Source organism: Schistosoma mansoni, chromosome W (assembly GCF_000237925.1).
Source record: "Schistosoma mansoni strain Puerto Rico chromosome W, complete genome".
Classification (NCBI taxonomy): domain Eukaryota; kingdom Metazoa; phylum Platyhelminthes; class Trematoda; order Strigeidida; family Schistosomatidae; genus Schistosoma; species Schistosoma mansoni.
Genome location: NC_031502.1, coordinates 16087531 through 16108764, shown reverse-complemented (window position 1 = coordinate 16108764; position 21234 = coordinate 16087531). Strand labels below are relative to the sequence as shown.

Sequence of the window (21234 nt, the reverse complement as noted above, 5' to 3'; positions counted from 1 at the left end):
CTGTCGGCACTGTATATCGGATAGGAGAAAGGATGTACAAGAAGGCAGCATTCAATGTCAGCTGATCAATAGCAGAAAAAGTCAAGGCACAAGCGGTATTCGATGAGGCAAACAAACAAGTGAAGAGGAGCATCAGAACGGACATATGTCCGCTAGGGCGAACGATTCGAATACATGGAACGCTAGCTTGTACTCTCTAAGATGGATACCTCTGAATACAAAATTTGGTAGTAATAATAATAATAATCGAAAATGAGAATTGCTCTCATATATGTAGGGTTTTTCGAAAGCGTTACTTCTTGTTCATACTGATCGTGAGCTCTAGTTGAACAATCTAGAAGACATATATATTACACGTTTTTTGGTTCATATTTTTACTTGAAGCTTAGAACAAAAGGTTCTATTAAATGTTACGTTCTTTTACCTAATTTCTTCTGTCCACATTTCACGGACTGTTCTAATAATCAGTAGTAAACGACCATTCCTAAAAAACACATGTGAAATGTCTGTTTCATTTACGTATTTTATCCCGTATTTTAAGATAAATGGGACAGAAGTTACAGTGAACTCCAAAATTAATTTATTGGTGAAGAAGTTAATATCAGCTTGTCAGTTTGAGGCAAATCAGATGATACTTAACAAACAATTAGCGGGAAAAGAGTTAACTGTCAAACAACTCCGAACATTGAAGGAGTACAATTGTGGTTTTAGTAATCGAAGCCTTATTTGCTCTATCTGTGAATTAGACCTTCGAATAAACAATTTACTGACTAGACGAGATTGGGAAGCAAAACGTATGGTGAGGAATGATGACAAAGCTATGAGTGCTAAACGTGTAATAGTATTTCAGTAAGTTGATGTTCCGTCTTTTGCCGTATACATTGAGAATACATACATTCACTTTTCATGATACAAGTTTTGTGCTGTCTGTTAACAGGTAAATAAACAATCAAATCAACGCACTTCACTATAGCTTTCTTTAATTTATAGTGATCGGTTGGCGCTTGTAACAGTAATTTGTCTGGGCCTCAATGGACGCAGGAAAAGTACACTAAGAAGACCCATTAGGATTGAACTGGAGGACGAGAAAGCCAAATGCGAATTCCAGAAACAACTGAGTTCACATCTAGGCAGTTCTGTAAACAAGACTGACCCAGATGCTGCTTGGAAAGACATACGAACAGCTGTGGAAACAGCAGTAACATCTTTTAGTCATTTAAACCATAGGGCTCCAAAAAACCAGTGGATTTCCTCTAATGATGGATTCGCGTAAACTCATCCCATCAGGCTCTGAACATGACGAAGAGCGTAAACAAATTAGATCTAGGTTAACTAAGAGTCTAAGGAACGATCGTGAGCAGTGGTGGGCAACGAAAGCAAAAGAGATGGAAAAGGCAGCGGCTGTAGGCAACACCAGGCAACTATTCAGACTAATAAAAGAAACCGGAATTAAGAAGTCAAGTGTAAGTGAGACAATCTCGGAAAAAGACGGAACCCTTATCTGCTCTCAACCCAAACGTTTAGAACGATGGGCGGAACACTTTAAGGAGCAGTTTAGCTGGCCTTCAGCTACAGCACAACTACCCACTATTCCCAGAAAACCTGAATTGAACATTGAAGTAGGCCCCCCGACCCTACTTGAAGTTCAAAAGGCTATAAGTAATCTGAAACGACGAAGAGCAGCTGGTCCTGATGGATTGGCTCCAGAGGTCTTTAAATATGGTAGTCCAATTTTAGCGATTAGGTTGACTAATATTCTGGCTAAAATCTGGGAAACGGACGTAATCCCATCCGACTGGTCACAGTCACTGATTGTCCTAATATATAAAAAGGGGTCAAAATCATCCTGCGATAACCATAGAGGGATTAGTCTGACTAACATAGCATCTAAAATACTAGCCTCAATAATTATCAGGCGCCTAACTAAGACTCGTGAACTGCAAATACGAGAAAATCAGGCTGGCTTCAGACCTGGTCGTGGCTGTATCGACCACATATTCACCATTCGTCAAGTTTTAGAGCACAGACACGCTTATCGGCGTCCGACAATGATAGTTTTTCTTGACTTGAAAGCAGCATTTGACTCTGTAGACCGAGAGGTTCTGTGGCAGTGTCTGTCATTGAAAGGTGTACCTGAGAAGTACATAAACCTTGTGAAGGCTCTTTACTTGAACACTACCAGTCGAGTGAGAGCTTATGGCGAACTGTCATATGATTTTACAACCTCAAGTGGTGTCCGTCAAGGCTGTCCACTATCCCCCTTTTTGTTTAACTTCATGATAGACCTGTTGCTGGAAATAACACTATCGTCGACTGAATTTTCAGGAATTGATCTCCTACCAGGGGCTCCACTAAGCGACTTAGAATATGCAGATGACATAGTCCTGTTTGGTGAAGACGCTGACAAAATGCAGAGTCTTCTGTTGGAACTCAGTAATAATGCCAGGATGTTTGGGATGCGTTTCTCACCATCCAAATGTAAATTGTTGCTCCAGGACTGGCCTGCGTCAACACCTGAACTAAGGATAGGGAGTGAAGTAGTCGAACGCTTGGACAACTTCACTTACCTTGGAAGTCTGATCAGCCTTAATGGGTTGGTGTCTGACGAAATCTCAGCACGGATTCAAAAAGCTCGTTTGGCTTTTGCCAACTTACGTCACCTATGGCGAAGACGAGATATCCGTCTATCAATTAAGGGACGAGTATACTGCGCAGCAGTTCGCTCTGTTCTACTCTACGGCTGTGAAACATGGCCATTAAGAGTAGAAGATACTCGTAGGTTACCAGTATTTTGACCACAGATGCCTTGGAAATATTGCTCGCATCTGCTGGGATAACCGGGTAAGTAATAGCGAGGTTAGACACAGGGTATTAGGGAATGATGGTAAATCAGTTGATGAGGTGATGAATCTTCATCGACTGAGATGGTTGTGCCACGTGTTACGTATGCCTGAACACCGATTACCACGACGCTCTATGCTGACTAGTATTGGGGATGGTTGGAAGAGAGTTAGGGGCGGCCAATCAAAACATGGCATCAGTGCTTGAAGTCACTAACTTCTAGTCTGAGCCATGTTGGCAGATCCAGACTACCTGGTTGGGGTCCACGTGACTATCATAACCAATGGTTGGAGACTCTAGGTGACATGGCTCAGAATCGATCACAATGGCGTAGGTGTATACACTCTTTATCTTCCCTTAAACCTTGAGATTAAAATTGCTTCATAACGTTCTTCCTTTCTGTACTATATCCTTATATCTAACCCTTTTATATACTGCCACCACTAAATTAACTATTTCTATGAATCCGGTGTTGATCTTGTTGTCCTAACGAAGTATGGCAACTTGGACCGATGCATATATGTGCCTGGTCCTACGTTGTAGCTGACTGACTGACTGTAACAGTAATGTCTATCATCTTGATTACATGTATTGGTGTTACCTTGATATCAAACCCATTTACAAATCATGCCGTTAGCCAGCTTATATCAAACGCTACTTGAAATATCGATAACCTTTCAAATAAAACTTCGAACATCCTCACTTCCGATTTGACTGGGTTGGCACACTTCGGTTATAGAGCCGTTACATGTAAAAGTATTCCCAGTTGACTCTTGTCTTGTAGTAATCCAGTTTGACACTTTCCGCATATTTTGTCATATATATTTTCAGTGTTTTATCTTAATTTTCCTCTCAACTTTCAGCTGGTTCGTTCTCTGGCATGGCAATTCGTTGCAGATAGTATCCGTCCAATGGGTCATGAGTAGTTTTCGCACACACCTGTCTATGAATATATGTATTTTTTATGGAGGTGGTGGTAGTCCTCCGCCTTTCAATAAAACTTTTAACGACAGTATTGAAAATTCTGACTTTGGTATTAGTGGACAGTTGTTTTGAGTCCCAGATTTTTACTTCTAGGAGTGTTCCCTTTGTCTTGCCAGCTCGTGCCTTCACATCTGCATCAGACCATCCTTGTTACCAAGATCACTACCTAGATACGTAGACATTTCCACCTCTTCCGGAAATTCCGCATCAAGTGTGGTATGGTTGGTGCTGTGTTGAATTTCAGGGTCTTATTTTTCCCTTGTGTATATTGAGGCCTGATGCAGCTCTATTGGCTGTCTTCACCTGCATTTGTTGCTGTATGTAGGATAGAAGAGCTAGCTTGTCTGTAAAGTCAAAATCGTTCAACTGCATCCAAGATGTCCGCTGTATTTCGTGATTCCCCTGAAATGTAGAGATCTTAGTAATCCAGTTAACTTCCAGAAGAAGGATGAAAGGTGAGAGTGAACAGCTTGTTGCAGCCCAGAACCTCCTGACACTTTGAAGTTAGTGCTTCTTTGATCCGTTTCCAGTTGTTCTCCATAGTGGTTTCATCTTCTCTCAGTAGATTATGTAAGGCTTAGAACCTACTGTTGAAAGCTATCTTGAATTCGTTGAGTAGTTTGTCAGTATGTCGAAGGAAGGTTGTATTGAACCATTGTAATGCTGTTTCCCCAGTTGTCCAGTGCTTCTTTAGCTTCAGTTTTACCTCGGCAGTCACAATCAGGTGATCTAAAGCTATGTCGGTTCTTTTCCTGGTTCTCACATCTTCCATGGATTTTCCGAGTTTTTATTGATCCAAATATTTTCGACCTGATTCTCTGTAATGTGGTCTAGTGAAACCTATGTTGCCTTGTGTATGCATGTGTAGGGGTAAATGGTGCCACTTATAATCATGTTGTTGAAAGCACATAGATTTACATATCCCTCACCATTCTCGTTCCTTTCTCACAGTCCATGTTATTCCACGATATCTTCATACCCGGTGTTGTCCATTCCGACTTTGGCGTTTGAGTCTCCCATCAGGATGATCAGATGCTATCCTGGGCACTTCTCTAGGATGAACTGCTGCCCCATCTTTGTTATTTTGGTTGTCATCTTTGGTGAGCGCATAACACTGGATAACATTCGTTGTAACCTCTTCTTCGTTTTGCAGGATGCTTTGATAATCTATGAGATTCCCGTCCTATAAGCGATTTTCGCGCTTCTTCGCAGACCATCAGTGCAAGTTCTTTTGTGTGCGAGTCATTTTCTTCTTTGTGACTAGAGTATAACAGTATCTCTCCCGAAGTTATTCTTTTCTGTTCAGCTTTGAGTTCAACGGGTTTCACTTATTATGGAGACCGCCAAGTTGTATCTTTTCATTTCTTCAGTTATTTGAATGGGCCTTTCGTTCTCCTACATTTCTCAGACAATATGTATACCATCGTTTGTTGTTCTGGTTATCAGGATGCTCGTAGATCTTGTGACTTTCGAAGAATTTCGGCTATGCCATGAGGCATCATGACTTTTTATATTTAGATCCTTCTATTTTCATTCAGTAGTTGAAATTAAATAATTCGTCTAATGTAGTTAGCGTTTTTTGGTTAATGTACGCTGCTAACTTCACGCCTGACCCTTTCATTCATACGGGCTTGGGACTAGTGGTAACCCTAGAGATGTCTTGGCAGAGTTAAACCATTGATTTAGCTGTCCAGTACTTTAGTAATAGCTATCCAATCAGCTACTTTTTCATTTTTTCATGACTTAATTATTTAACAGAATCTTAATTTCGGTATTTTATCCTATTCGTTTTATTCTTCAGTTGCCATCATGCATTCCATGAAAGATGTCTGAGGGAACTGCAGTGTAAAACCGATACACCTGCATCTGTGGTTCATTTTTGGTCATGTTCAATATGCCGACCTACAAGCTATCCTGCAGTTAAGACTAATTGTTTGCATGATGATACGGTCAAATCACACTGGGATGAAATCAAGATAGACAATCCTATCCAGTCGTCTGCAAAAATTGAGAACATTCTGTTTTAGGTAACTATATTACATTAGCTTTATACTTTTTCCACTTCTATTGTGTTCGAAATCGCATCTCACACACAATGAGCTATTTGGCATTTGTCCATCAAAACCTTGTCACTGTTTGGGATCAATTTTAGATGTTAGCATCTTTAGAATAACATGTTAGTCTTTAACGGTTTTTAATAATAGTTCAAAAGAGCTGTCCGAAATGTGGAGACAAGTGTCGAGACCAAAATCTAATAACACGTATTTTAACAAAAACTGAAATACTACAAATTTAGGCTTGTTACTAAAGTTATAAATCCCGTTTCCCTTCAACTCTTGAATCAACGAGTCGCGAACCTAAATTATAGATAATATAGATTTCTGAGAACTTTGTTAATGATACCTTACGAAGAAGCCAAAAATTTCGCACCGATAATGAGTTTTCCAGTTAAAAGTATTATCTTACTGGCGGACCTGAGCAACGACAGTGCATCTTAAATTTTGACGCGAAACTGAAAACTTTGTAAAAGAGTTTTTTACTATGTATCAAGGGAAAATTGACTATACCTAATCCCTAGAGTTGATAAAAACATCACTTGGCCAACTATATGGTGAATGTAACATGGTTTGTAAATCAAATTACAAGAAATACCTGCTTCTGAGCGTAGTTGATGTGATTCAGAGGTTAGCTCAAGGCGTTCCGTGGATAAACAGTGTATCTTAACTATTGACCACAACTTCAAGCTTTTTTGCTGTATTATATCAAATAAACAAATATGTAAGAGAAGGGTTCTTTAATGATGTCAAAACTATTTGTTCACCTAAATGCTTGGAAGTTGGATTTTTGGGTGCGTACTGTAGAGGCGTCTCTTACTCGGAAAAAACAGCTAACTAGTGCTCCTTAGTTTCTAATAACTCTAACTGATCTTGGTTCAAGGAATAATAATCTCCGAGCTAACCTATTTTGTACAAAATAATTAACTGTTTGCTAAGTAGTGTATTCTGCATCTTAATAAAGGTGGCAAATGTTTTTTAATCGGAAGCTTGTTGACTGATTTAAAAGAAATATAGACTTGACTAAATATCACTAGCTACCAAGAAATATTAGCTAGGTTATGATGTAACTCTTACTTTTGCAAATTAAATACTTTGATTTTCAACTTTTCTAAATCTTCAGATTGATACTGACCTACTCTTACACAAAGTTTTATTTGTCCTTCGAAAAACTAATTAGGGAACATGGTATATAACAGCTATGCATCAATACCTGTGATAAATTTCTTGCTTCTATTATCACTTAATTTGTTAATGATTTCCATATGTTCGTATCATAATTTATCTTCTTGTATATGTTTGCCGAATTTTACAGAAAAATATCTCAATATTCGAATATTTCTTGTTCTTTTGATTTGCTTTAGTATTTAATCCTAAAAAGGAGGAAGCTTATATGCAACTATAAGCTGATTTCTCTCGTCAGTGATTATTAATTACAAAGTGTTATTCTGGTTGAATGTATAAACCGGATAGTCACTTGCCGTGATACGGCCGAGGATGGGGAGAGTCCTCTCTAAATGTTCTCACATGGCCACACGCATACAGCCACTTCCAAGGAAGTTCTACTCACTGCCTTCTCGTGGAGGGGGTGTTATTTACAAAATTAAAAGAGCGAACATCAGGTGCTTTAACCGGGTTGGTGAACACAAAGGATCCATCTAGAGGAGTTGGAAAACCCTGATTCCAAACCAATGGTTTACCTGTAGCCTGATGACTGGTCTGCGGCGGCATCCTAGTAGTGTGTTCTTTGTTCCTTCCTGAGTTACTTGCGTTTTTATTCGAAGTTCTCACCTTGCAAAAGTCTAAAATTATATTCAGTGACAGATTCGTTTTACCACCTGTAGTGTTTATCGTTCTTCTATCTTTATGGACCTGGTTCGTATGCCTAATAGATGTTCCAAAGGCTCCTACCACGTTGTACAAAACTCTACTCATTTTTGGCACAATTATCCCTGGTACGACTTGATATATACTCTTCTCCCCACGTCAAGACTGCGACTATAACTACTTTTTCTGTGGTCACCCACGTTCTCATTTGGCGGTAGCATAGTGTTGAAAACCGTCCACATGCTTCTCCCAAATATGACTTCCGCTTGTGGCTTCTCATCTGGCACAATAAGGTTGAGGGTAGTTCTGTTAGATGTTAAGAATTTATTGGTTGCTTAACTCGGTATTTTCTCTCTTCCCTTAAGCAGTGCTCTTTTGAAGGTGTCTACGAAGCGCTGTTCGTCCTTTAGACTGAGTATAATAGGGTAGAGAGGATAAGTGAGTTGTCCCTTCACATCACAGAATTGTTCGAACAAGTCAGGCGAATTGGGAGTCAATAACTGACATCAAAGTATCTGGAACTAAGAAATAGCTGAACAGACTAGACAACTTGTTGATCGTTCTCTTGCTTGTACAGTTCGAGATGATATATATTTCGGGCCACTTTGTAAATACGCCCACAATAACTAGAAACATTTTTCCTAGGACTAGACCTGGAAAATCTGCATAGATTTTCTCTCGTAGACTAGCAGGCTTAGGCCATTGCTATGGTTTACTTTTCGAAGGGTTTTTAACGGTTTGCAGGCAAGACGGACAGTTATGGCATTTGTCTTTGATATCTCTGTCCATTGATGCTCAATAGGCGTAACTTCGAGCCAACGATTTTATTTTATTGATTCCAAGGTGATCACTATGAAATTGCTTGAGAACTTTTTAGCGCAGTAATTCTGGGACAATCCGTTCATCGGACATAATATATGGGTCAACAACCATTAGTGAGTCACGTTGACGGGAGTATTCCAAACGTTCTCTTTGAAAGCGGTGGTTCGGCCATCTAGTGAGGAGATACTCCTTGACTTCTTTTAGTGTCCAGCCATTTTCAATAGTTTGTTTGATATCATTGAAGGTAAACGTTAGTCCATCAACTGCATCAACCAATAGGCGACGAACTTCTTTCCCAGTTTTTACGTTTGCCACGATATTGCATTCTGAAGTTTTTGTCTGGGAACCTGTTAATCTCGATAAGACATCACTGTCCGAAAGTTGTGGTAGACTAGTACTTGATCTTGGAATCGTAGACCAGAAGTGTGGTTGCCCATCATTGTAGTTAGTTTGTCGTGTACGTAAGAATTTCTTTCTTTGGCCCAAATATGGCTAGTAATGGTTTATGGTCCCTCAGTTTGGCTACAGTTGCGCTCTGTCGTTGTTAATAGTCGTACTGCATAAATCACTTTTTTCAGATCTATCGGGGAAAATATGAGAGATAACTGCCGCAATACCATAATTTGAAGCATCCACAATAGGTAAGAGTCATAAAGTGTACGAAAGAGTTTGAAGGCTAAGGGTTGCTTGATTTTCTCGAAAGCTGCTTTGGAGTTCTTTACGAGCAGGTGATTCAATGAAGATCAGGAAGAAAAGTTCTGTAATAGCTACCCAGTCCCAAGAAAGATTGCAGAGTAGGAGTATCAGTTGGTTGTGACATGCTTTTTAGAGCATCGATATCTTCTGGATTTGGTCCTCGCCCTTTATCTACCATGAAGTCGAGATATTGTACCTGTTGCATGTAAAAGTCACACTTCTGTACGGAGACGAAAACCATATCTAGCTTACGTGATAGCATTAGGTCAAGTTTGTTTTGTAGGTCCATTATTTCTGCTCCCACGATCATGATATCCAAATAAGCTACCGCTCTTGGGATATCCTGTAACATGGTACCCACAACTTGCTAGGCTATGGCGACTGCCGTCTTGACACCAAAGGCCAATCAGTTAGATTGAATTAGACCCTTGCGTTTTTTGATGCTGGGATCTTTACACTCATTAGCTCCTTAGAAATCCAGCGTTCAGCTTAGGCAAGAGTAAGAGATACTGGTGGGTTTCTAGAACTTCATTTGGCCCGCTAAAGTAATCAGCACATGAGCGAACGCTACCGCTGTATGACTACCACTATCGGCGCAGTTCAATATGAGTCCACTGGTCCAATAATACTTATTTCCTGAAGTCGTCCGAGTTCTTGTTCAACTACCAGGAGGGCAGTATAAGGCACAGGTCTTTTAGATCGAAATGATGACTTTGCCGCAAGCCGAGGCGTAGGAATAGCTTACAACATGTTACACTCTTCAATATGAATCGATCGTTGGTCACCGGCTACCATGGGATTGCATCTCCTTACGATGCGCTACTGTCTTGCGGATCAGATCTTTAGGTCAAAGGCTTCGGGTGTGGCTACCCAAGAAAACCACCTGTTTCGGTTTGGGCATCCGGGCAGTATCACAGCCCTTACACAAATCAAATGAGGATTGTGTGGCGCATATATATCTGGTGCCCCTTTGTACCAATATTTATGTGTTTAAATAAATAAATAAAACCGTCATCAGCTGGGTTTTTGTGGTCCTTTTCCTTTGTCTCTATATAATTGCAGATTTGGTTTATAGGATGACCTGTTAATTTTAGCTTCTCGATCTAAATAAGTTCCAATAAATCGAGTTGTGGGCGTTCAGTGATGACAACATGCTCTCTTCTGTTATGTTTCTCGCAAAGACTTTATAATGTATTTCGCCAACAACAGTTAGCTTTCCACCAGAAGCACTATGAACTGACTGTTGAGTTACATAGATTTGGAGTCTTACAAAACTCTCTCATGTTCACCTGCTTATAAGCGAGATGTCAGAAGCCGTGTCCAGCTGTAAACTGGCATCATACCCGTCAATTTTGGAAGAAACATATTTTCGACGGTTATATGAACCGGTCCGGTTAAGGGTTGTTGTTATCTTGACCGTTCGCGGTTTGAATCTTCTAAAATATACTTTCGGTTGTTGGTGGCGTTTTACGGTTTTACAATGACTCTTTATGGCTGACATAGTTAGTAATAGCTTCATCGACTGGAATGCGAATGACATATGAAATTTATTTTTTCCCAATCGTATGTGAAATGTATTCACCACATTTTAAGAAGGGTTACAGATGCTTAATTGCATGATACGATATATATGTGTTCACACAGTAAGTTACTAAATTATTATCGTTAAATACTACCCAGTTTAATTTGCACAAATCTGTCTGTTAATCTGACTAAATAAATTATATAAAGCGTGGTGTGCTTTTAAATCATTTTATTTTGGGAGTCGAATAGATCCTTTTCTCTTATGTTCAAGCTCCCATGTAGATTTAGCATGGGATTATTAGAAGCGTTCAGTTGACTCATCAATGACCTCTAGAGCAATGATTTCGAAACATGAAAGATCTTTTGAAGTGCTAACCGCCACAACCAGCATGGGGATAATGGCGTCATTGCGTTAACATTGCGTGATGGAACCTTGTAAATTTCGAATTCACCAGAAGTGGGATTTTGCTGGGACAGACACATCTGCACGGTCTCCATGATTCTTATTTGAGACTTTTCAGACTGTTTCTCTTGACTCTCTATGTAGGCTTCTAACTGTTCAAAAGAAATGTTCATTGCAGTTTTTTCCGTCTTAATCTCTTTTAGTAACCCCAAACTATATCTACACGACAAAATTCATACTGATGACAGAGATTGGTACATAACACGTAGCTGTGATAAACAGTATACCACGTCCTTTTTACAACAAAGGATTATCTGTTTACAATTTATTTACAACAAGTAAATGTACTATTCTAAAAAAAAACTATATTTCTAATGTCATTTGATGGGATGCTCGCAGCCAGTCGTTCCGGATTTACTGAAAATATAATCTGTATCTTATTAAAACTGCCGAAATCGGGATTCGAGTCATGTCTTCAATCCAGTTCAGTTTAATAATTCACGATTTCCGCGACGTTTTGCAATTGCAGATATTAATCATATCAAGTTATAAATATGTAGTTATAAACCTGAAGTTAATGCACAAGTTAACCAGTTAGTTACGAATACGATTCATGATATTATATGTCTGCGTGCATAAAACCACCAAATAAAATATTTATAAGTCTGTAAATATGCAGTTTGTAGGTTGTAAAAACTACAGGACTTTTGATTACATACTAATTTTCTCGACGGCATTATACATACAACCTTAATGCATAGAAAATGCTGCAGGCGGAAGGCATATGTGGGAAAAGATCAGACTGTTTGGAAATTAGTTAGTTTATGTCAATATTTTTGCAACTTTAATGAACATGAGTAATTGAAGTGCGTTAAAAAAATATCTTTCTATATGTTTAGCTAGATTAAAAGTTAAACTGCTTGTAAGTAATAATAACTTTCTACTTGTACGTAACCACATCATAATACAAAATAAACATCAATTAGAATAAGTTTTCCCAAAACAAATTGTGTATATTTTAAACAGATATATACATGGGTTTGTATGATTTACATGGTAGAAGTTTGCGTGGATTATGACTGCTGAATGTAAACGAACCGAAAGGTATTTACAAGCATATATACAGTTTTCAGGTGTTAGAATGGGAAGTCTGAATCAACGGATAACTTTAGTTAACGATAATTTGTATTTTTACTCAAAATAATTTTGAACTTATGGAGCTATAACGGTTTTTGCACAAACCATTCAACAGATTTCAGACTATTTATCAGTGTTAAGCAAGCAGACAACTAATTGTGCTCAGATGTGAAACACTTCATCTGATAAATAACTTGGAGGAAACTAGGATTCCGGAATTTTACACAGGATCAAGACTTATTTCTTAAGACAAATAAAATAGAGATTATCAGAGCATAGTGAAATCCGTCGCATTCCAAACTTCGCTCCAATATTGGTACCAATCATCTGAATATTAAATGAAATGTCTATGTTGATAACTTAAAGTTATACCATTTTCTGCCTATTGCCTAATAAGTTATTCATACCAGGTTGCTGCTGTGATTTATCAAATTCGATATTACTCAACATTGCTATAGTTGAAACTTAGCTGTTATACGGACAAACTTATGCCCACAATGTGACTCAAAAACAAGCAGGTAAGTTTGACGTACAATTCGCTAATTTTGTTTGGAAGCACAACTCATTACATTTGTCACATGCTGAACACTACAAGGTCCGACATAACTGTCTCCAAAATCATTTAAGTGAAGTTATACTAATGAAAGTAATACAAACAGAGTTGGTACTTATTTTTAGGTTTGCCAGTTTAATTTGAATATTAGTAGTGTAACTGCGATCTGGAGGTATTTGTGAAGACTAGATTTAAATTTTTAATTTACACGAAATATCACGTTTAGAAAACGCAAGATTATTAACAGATGAAACCATGACAAATGGTGTGTTTATATCGTGATCTTCGTTTGATATGAAACCCACTAGGGAAGGATTACAGTAGCTGACTGACTGCCATTCTAGATTTCGGGACACTAGGCTTCCCAAACGATTTGTGAAGCTAGAAATTACAATCAACTACTATCTTATTTATCAAGCCGGAACACAAAGAATATACAAAACAAGATGATCGGAACAAATTAGGCTCTGATCATTTTCACTATGTATCGTATTACCCCAGAAGTTGTTAATTTAAAGACGGTTGTCTGAAACACGCCTAGATTCTCGACATAAGTTAACCAGTCAAAGATGTTACCTCCAGGTGCGTAAGAAGCTTTACAAGCTAACAAAACGATGCCAGATTGACATAGACTCGTTTCAAGTATGGTGTGTAATCTTTCATAAAGGTCTGTGCGGTAAATTGTTTCACTAGTAAAGATATAATCAAACTTCACGTTGGCGCTTGACTGCCAAAGTTTCGAAAGATGAAGCCAGTCCCCACTGAAGAATTCGAGCTGTGTGTGTTCATTGTGGCTATCAGCATCGTTTTGAGATCCTGAATTAATGATGACATTAGGGATGGTCCAGCATTTTAAAACTTCGGAATTGTAATCCTTAAAAAAGAAAATAGTAAAAGTACTTGTGATAAGATGTGGTAAAGTGTGGCGAACTCTTCACAAAAATATTCAACACAGGCAAACGTTCTACAGGACTTCACCATTTGTTTTGACCTTTAAGATGCCAGTGAGCTTTTATGTTAAGTAATGAAACATAATTTATCTAGACACTTTCGGAAATAAACTTAAAAATTACTATGATAAAATACTTTTATTCAATATCTAAATCGTACCCCGAGGACGTTATGCAACTCGACGAAATATTTCTTGTCAAGATAAGGCTATAATATTACGCCAACGCAACGCTAATTTAAAACCACCCGCTTACCTGGAACCTGACTAAGCGGGCACCAGCCTTGACAGCGAATATACCTGGTAGTCCACAACCACAACCTAATTCCAAGACGTTTTTTCCACACATCTTTCCCGAAAAATATTTTGATATGTAATTGACGAGATCCTTGCTGCCATCCCACAGAGTAAAACCACCTTCAATTAAGCCAGGTTTGACATCCTCATGTGCGTGAACAGCATCGAATACATTGAGTTTACTTTTAGGCAGTTTGCGTAGATAATCATCGAGAACAGATTCATCGATGTACCACAGTTCTGCAATAAAATAATAATGGCAAATAAATCCTATCATTGTCTAGCATTACAGAGGTACTTAAATATGTGCCCATAATCATGCTCAATTTGAAAACTACATAACTACTTTCAGAGAAGTCCCACTTACTGCCTTCTCGTGGCGGGGGCGCTGTTTACGAAATTGAGAGAACGAAAAGCGAATATCCGGCGCCAAAACTGGATTGGTGGGCACAGAGGACCCACATATAATTAATTTTGATCTCTCAGAATACGCATCCTCAGAAAAATACAATATTCCACTTATTAAGTATATTTTTGCTTCACCACAGTTGGTAGGATGCTCATGAAATATTAGAGTAGCATGTAAGATTGGTATTTGAGTCGGTCTAATCTGTAGAAGTCACCCTCGTAAAAATCATCCCATTGGTTTGCTATTGATTATGTAAAGAATATCTCTAAAGAAGTGTACAGTTTTTACAATTATTATGAAAAATCAATTTCGTTTCTTTGTGTTCTCTGGGAAAAAAATATATAAGCGATCAACAGATATATCACTAGTTAATTACCTATGATACTCAATCGGTCTAATATTTAGTTTTATCTTTGAAAATTCAGTTAACAATTATTTTAGTATGTTATCTTACAGTAGTATGAAAAATATCCACTCAACTTTGATATCTCTTAAGTATAAAGCTTTTTTTAATTTATAGTCATTTAAATGCAATCACTGGTCGCTGAGAAAGAAATCTGTATATAAAAGTCTCGACTTCCCCATAAAAGAAGTATATTCGTAGCCACACTTAGTGTTCCTTCAGTCCTAATAGTTGGGCCTATAGTGTTGAGAAGTACGTTTATGATTTTATTAATTGCGCCTACCTATAGTTTTCAAGATTGCATCGATATTTAGAATTGCGCAGCGAAAGCTCAGGTTATAGCACACCTGTCTAGTTTGTAATACTTCATCCATGTACTTGAAGTTAAATTCTTAAAGTCGCCTTAACGAGCATATTAACGATACAACAACTTGAGTATTACTTCTACTGCCTAGTATTCGTGGATACTACTTGACTAGTCACAACATTAAAACACGACTTGGAGAACATAAACATATTTAAAATATATCTTCTAAACAAACAGTAAAGTTTAATTAATAAATTATACATACACCAAAGTGATTATAATTATAATCTTCCGCCATAATCACTACATCAAAGTACTTAACTCTTTGAAGAAGACTATAATTGTTTCAGTATAACTTATCTTTAGTTTTATTCGGGATCTACTCAGTGGAAATGTATGCAAAGCTCCAAAGAGACAAATGTGATTTATCTCTTCTTTCGAACTCTTATCTGACTTAATTTAACAGTGTACGTAGAGTCCTCAATCTGAATCGAGCCCATGCACAACTATTCTGCTTTTGGTTTCAATAATATGCTTATAGTGGCAGGCTCATGAGAAATAAATAACAAAGCCAAAGATATGTAAAGGAAGGGCTGAGCTCGTCATTTATACTGGCTGATGAATGACTGTGATTTTGGTCAGTATGACCAGTCCAAGAAGTATATGTTCAAGCACTCACATCACATTTTAAGGGGTAGCAAAACTACCCACGTACTTAAACTGATCACCTATGCAAATTCCGGAGATAGCATACGTCAACCATGTTAGATTTGACACATGGTTCAAATACTGTGAGCTTCAATACATCGTTTGGAGCAAGATTTCTGGAGATCAAATAAGGGTCAATAATAAGGCGGGAACTATTAAGAGATGATGGGATTTAATTTTGAACAGGAGCTCAATAGGATTTAGGGGTATCTATGTTTGATACCTTTTAGTCATCAATACTATGAAAAGACATTGCATCCTAATAGGCTTTGGTGAAACTCGGTCTGGCATCGAATGTTCCGTTGATATCAGGACGTAACTGCACAGCGCAACTAAACTGCTACGAAGAACAAATCCGGTTACAGAGTCAAAATAGAAATTTTAGTCAGCCTAGTTGACATCAAGATTTTTCTTACGTTAGTTCAAGACATGTCAAACACAATACAAACCATCTAATAGCACATTTGTTTGAACTTTTGCGTAAATGAGGTTATTTTGCATTAAATTGTCAGTATATTTTTGCATTTCATACCATTTTTCGCCTGTAGTTAAATGAAATACAATCATGTAAACAGACGCTAGGAAAGTGTGTGAGGCAAACCAAATATACTGTAAAAGACAAAATGTTGCTTACTGGCTTAAAGTTGGTTTTGAGAACTACCTTTATAAAAACCATTATGAATACATGGTGCACAGTAACACACATAAGCAGATTTGTAGAGAATCGTAATAATGTGCAAAAATTTATGTACACTTACTTGAACCATTTGAGATTGCATGAAAATCTGTGCCCAAACTTAAAACATCTCTGTAACCTGCAAGATATTGATAACGCAGATTCCACTTACCATCACTTAAAGTGAGTGATTGAACTAAGCTAGAGTACGTCACAGTGTCATGTCGCTTCAATTCTTTGTCATCACTGTTCGCATAGAACTTAAATTCAAACTAAAAGAGAACACGGAAATTCAGAACCAGATATATACATTGCACCACAAACAAGTAACACAAATAAACCACACTTCTCCGCTTCATAACGAAAATGCATTCGAAAAAGACAGTGAATTAATAATGGTAATGATAATAATAGTAATAATAGTAATAGTCCTGCAACTTGCAGCTTGTCTTTAGTTAGCTTGTCACTACTACTAACTGCTATTTCATGCATGTCTCTACACTACCCTATATACTTGAGAGATCACACTAACTTGCTCACATAGTATCCAGTTCTTAAAAAATACCTCACGAGATGATGCTTTGATAGATATCCCAGTTGAAGACTAACTGTTTTAAACCATGAAAACATTGTTTAAGCACAGCTTTTTCACATGTTTAGCTAACTTTCCTATCTACATGTCTTTATGGATGAATATCGCCACAGATTTCTAACCAAACATGGACATATAGTAGTATTTAGAGTTAGCGGTCGCGACAAAACCGAACTACAGAAGCGATTCAGTGATTTGAGTGGAAATAGTGGCAATGAAATGGGGTTGATATGTAGGGTTTAGGAATAAGGGTTGAAGCTTGCGTGATGAAAGCCCTAACTCAAACCCACGAACCCTAACTTTTAACTCTAAATGCTAATATTTATTTACCAAAGTAGTTAATAACCCGCTTTTGATCCTAGTTAGTACGTAAGTGGCCTCAAGATCACCTTAACACCACTCAGAGATATTCCACTAGCGACAGTCTTAAATCGACTGACTACATCATTCAAGATAAAATAAGTCCTTACTGTCGCGATACGCTAATTCATATCGCTACCATATCCATATCATTACCATGAAGTTTGAATCGCTTAGTGTTGCACATGTATTCAATTGTGAAAATACAAGGTCAGGCAGCCAATGTTAATGCTTGTCGTTTTTAAAATATTTTAATGATCCGATCTCATTTTTTATTATCAACCATAGGTACTGATAGTACGTATTCTAGTAGAGAATTCCGACAATCCAGGATCCTCAGTGGGAAATGGAACGCAAGACGCAAATCGTTTCGTATATGTTCTCAAAATTTTTGAGACCCTTCTCAAACAATCGGCCCTAAGTAGGAAAAAGATAGGGAGAATAAGGAACGAAATTATTATTTAGGATATATTAAATCAATAACAGTGTACATAATGTAGGGAGTCCTAGCCAATTATCATAAGACATGTAATGTAGGCCATCCACTATTTTGTCCGTCGTCCTTGACCTCTTTTCATGTATGGAAAAGGCCTGACTGTTTGAATCCACTTTCCCAAATATATACTAATTTAAATCCATACATTTTCTTACTTATCGGGCTATATCTAGCTGATCAAAGCATGTAAATTATCGGGGCCTTAAGTATTGTAGCGGCAAATAAATACTCAAAATAAATAGTCCTATAAGTCTTCGACATTTGATTCTGACCTCATTAGTTTTGATATATACACTTCAGCTGAAGGCACTCAGTCGTGCTACTCTTTCCTTACAACCGTTAGCCATCTCAGACAAAACGCTTCCCGATATATCGCTAGCCTTCTAATTATATCATCGAACCACTTCATTTCTCACTTCTGATTTGACCGGGTTGATACACTTCGATTAAAAATGTGCTACGTGTGAAAGCATTGGCAAACTCCAAATACTTGTGGCATCTTTAGTACTGTCCTTTCGTTCTCAAAATAGTGACATATTGCACTCATCTTGTAGCTAGGTATATAAGTACTCTCACATGAGAAGCGAGTTAAGCAGAACAACGAAACTCAACCTAAACTGAAACCGTTTCAAGTAGTAACACATGGTTCTAATGCCAAATCAAGAGTTCGGACACCAAGTTATTTCATTTGATTATAGAATAAACTGCAATCACTTGTCTGTACAGACTGGTTTAAGATCGTTTCAGTGTGTAGCGTAATTAATAATCTTACTGGTCTCTAATTTCATCAACCGTGTACATATAACATACCTATATACTTACTTAGACCGGTTACTACTCCAAGAGCATAAGTTAACAAACAGAAACCCCCAAATAAATTTCTCCTAGATTTGTAACAACTTCGGCTGATTGGTTAGGATTTGACAGCAAGCATCTGGATAAATGTCACAACATTGTGGTCCAAGTATTCATTCTCTTCCTTACTTCGCTTCAGCATTATATTTTCAATTATTTTATATCGAATGTTGAAAAGCTTTGTGTTTCTGAAAAGGCGACTTAACGCTCCATTTTACGGTTCATGATCCGAATCATGAGCGAAACAATAAGTCAGGTTTCTTCAGTCAGCAGAACCAGAGTTAGTCACCGCCGTGAAAGGCTCACCATTCCCACTATCCCCAGTATCCTTTTGAGATCTTGATGTCACTCTTCAACTGTCAGAGATATTTGTCCTTTGATCTGGCAATTTTCCTCTTTTCTTGGAAATCCCAAGTTAGCTCTTGTCTTGTAGTAATCCAGTTTGACACTTTCCGCATATTTTGTCATATATATTTTCAGTGTTTTATCTTAATTTTCCTCTCAACTTTCAGCTGGTTTGTTCTCTGGCATGGCAATTCGTTGCAGATAGTATCCGTCCAATGGGTCATGAGTAGTTTTCGCACACACCTGTCTATGAATATATGTATTTTTTATGGAGGTGGTGGTAGTCCTCCGCCTTTCAATAAAACTTTTAACGACAGTATTGAAAATTCTGACTTTGGTATTAGTGGACAGTTGTTTTGAGTCCCAGATTTTTACTTCTAGGAGTGTTCCCTTTGTCTTGCCAGCTCGTGCCTTCACATCTGCATCAGACCATCCTTGTTACCAAGATCACTACCTAGATACGTAGACATTTCCACCTCTTCCGGAAATTCCGCATCAAGTGTGGTATGGTTGGTGCTGTGTTGAATTTCAGGGTCTTATTTTTCCCTTGTGTATATTGAGGCCTGATGCAGCTCTATTGGCTGTCTTCACCTGCATTTGTTGCTGTATGTAGGATAGAAGAGCTAGCTTGTCTGTAAAGTCAAAATCGTTCAACTGCATCCAAGATGTCCGCTGTATTTCGTGATTCCCCTGAAATGTAGAGATCTTAGTAATCCAGTTAACTTCCAGAAGAAGGATGAAAGGTGAGAGTGAACAGCTTGTTGCAGCCCAGAACCTCCTGACACTTTGAAGTTAGTGCTTCTTTGATCCGTTTCCAGTTGTTCTCCATAGTGGTTTCATCTTCTCTCAGTAGATTATGTAAGGCTTGGAACCTACTGTTGAAAGCTATCTTGAATTCGTTGAGTAGTTTGTCAGTATGTCGAAGGAAGGTTGTATTGAACCATTGTAATGCTGTTTCCCCAGTTGTCCAGTGCTTCTTTAGCTTCAGTTTTACCTCGGCAGTCACAATCAGGTGATCTAAAGCTATGTCGGTTCTTTTCCTGGTTCTCACATCTTCCATGGATTTTCCGAGTTTTTATTGATCCAAATATTTTCGACCTGATTCTCTGTAATGTGGTCTAGTGAAACCTATGTTGCCTTGTGTATGCATGTGTAGGGGTAAATGGTGCCACTTATAATCATGTTGTTGAAAGCACATAGATTTACATATCCCTCACCATTCTCGTTCCTTTCTCACAGTCCATGTTATTCCACGATATCTTCATACCCGGTGTTGTCCATTCCGACTTTGGCGTTTGAGTCTCCCATCAGGATGATCAGATGCTATCCTGGGCACTTCTCTAGGATGAACTGCTGCCCCATCTTTGTTATTTTGGTTGTCATCTTTGGTGAGCGCATAACACTGGATAACATTCGTTGTAACCTCTTCTTCGTTTTGCAGGATGCTTTGATAATCTATGAGATTCCCGTCCTATAAGCGATTTTCGCGCTTCTTCGCAGACCATCAGTGCAAGTTCTTTTGTGTGCGAGTCATTTTCTTCTTTGTGACTAGAGTATAACAGTATCTCTCCCGAAGTTATTCTTTTCTGTTCAGCTTTGATTTCAACGGGTTTTGACTGCTTAACTTGAATTATTGCAGTTAAGGTTTGCAGTTTTTTTGAAAACTTTGTCTCGTGATACCTCATTATATATATATATATACTCCGACACGTGTTATTTTTGTGATCATATTGTGTTTTAACCCTAATCTGATTACAATGGCTGGTAGTGCATTCAAATGTGGACAGTCGAACTGTTTGTTCCTCGTAGATGAAGGGATGCAGTTTGATGAATGCAAAAAGTGGTTCCACAAGATGTGTACCCGTCTCAGTCCAGCTGCATACAAAAGATGTTCTAAGCCCAACTCGCACTAGCTTTGTATGTTCTGCTGTACTAACAAGACGATAATAATCCAGGAGGCTATCAGCCTATTGGCTCTAGCCTGTAAAATGAACGA

The 21234-nt window shown here is 38.1% G+C and overlaps 2 protein-coding genes across 3 annotated transcripts in view; one reads left to right on the top strand and one right to left on the bottom strand.

The window, feature by feature from the left end:
* Smp_171880 (hypothetical protein) overlaps positions 1 to 5852 on the top strand; it is a gene marked incomplete at its 3' end in the record, with an annotated part of 52279 nt that extends 46427 nt beyond the window's left edge. Inside the window, exons 23-24 of the mRNA XM_018788752.1 lie at positions 542 to 849; positions 5627 to 5852. Of these exons, the coding sequence (XP_018654264.1) occupies positions 542 to 849; positions 5627 to 5852 (534 nt within the window). The remainder of the gene's footprint in view (positions 1 to 541; positions 850 to 5626) is intronic.
* A 5611-nt stretch (positions 5853 to 11463) lies between these two features.
* Smp_171890.1 (hypothetical protein) lies at positions 11464 to 17725 on the bottom strand (the record flags this gene model as incomplete). Of its 2 annotated transcripts, XM_018788750.1 has the most annotated exons (6): positions 11464 to 11719; positions 13418 to 13715; positions 14047 to 14327; positions 16673 to 16729; positions 16763 to 16862; positions 17699 to 17701. In XM_018788750.1, the coding sequence occupies 6 exons, from the start codon at positions 17699 to 17701 to the stop codon at positions 11712 to 11714; spliced, it is 747 nt and encodes a 248-aa protein (XP_018654263.1). In that variant the 3' UTR covers positions 11464 to 11711. The 2 variants fall into 2 exon arrangements, with proteins under 2 accessions (XP_018654263.1, XP_018654262.1); XM_018788751.1 differs by lacking the exon at positions 11464 to 11719 and having other exon boundaries at positions 13151 to 13715; positions 17699 to 17725.
* Between the last annotated feature and the right edge of the window lie 3509 nt (positions 17726 to 21234).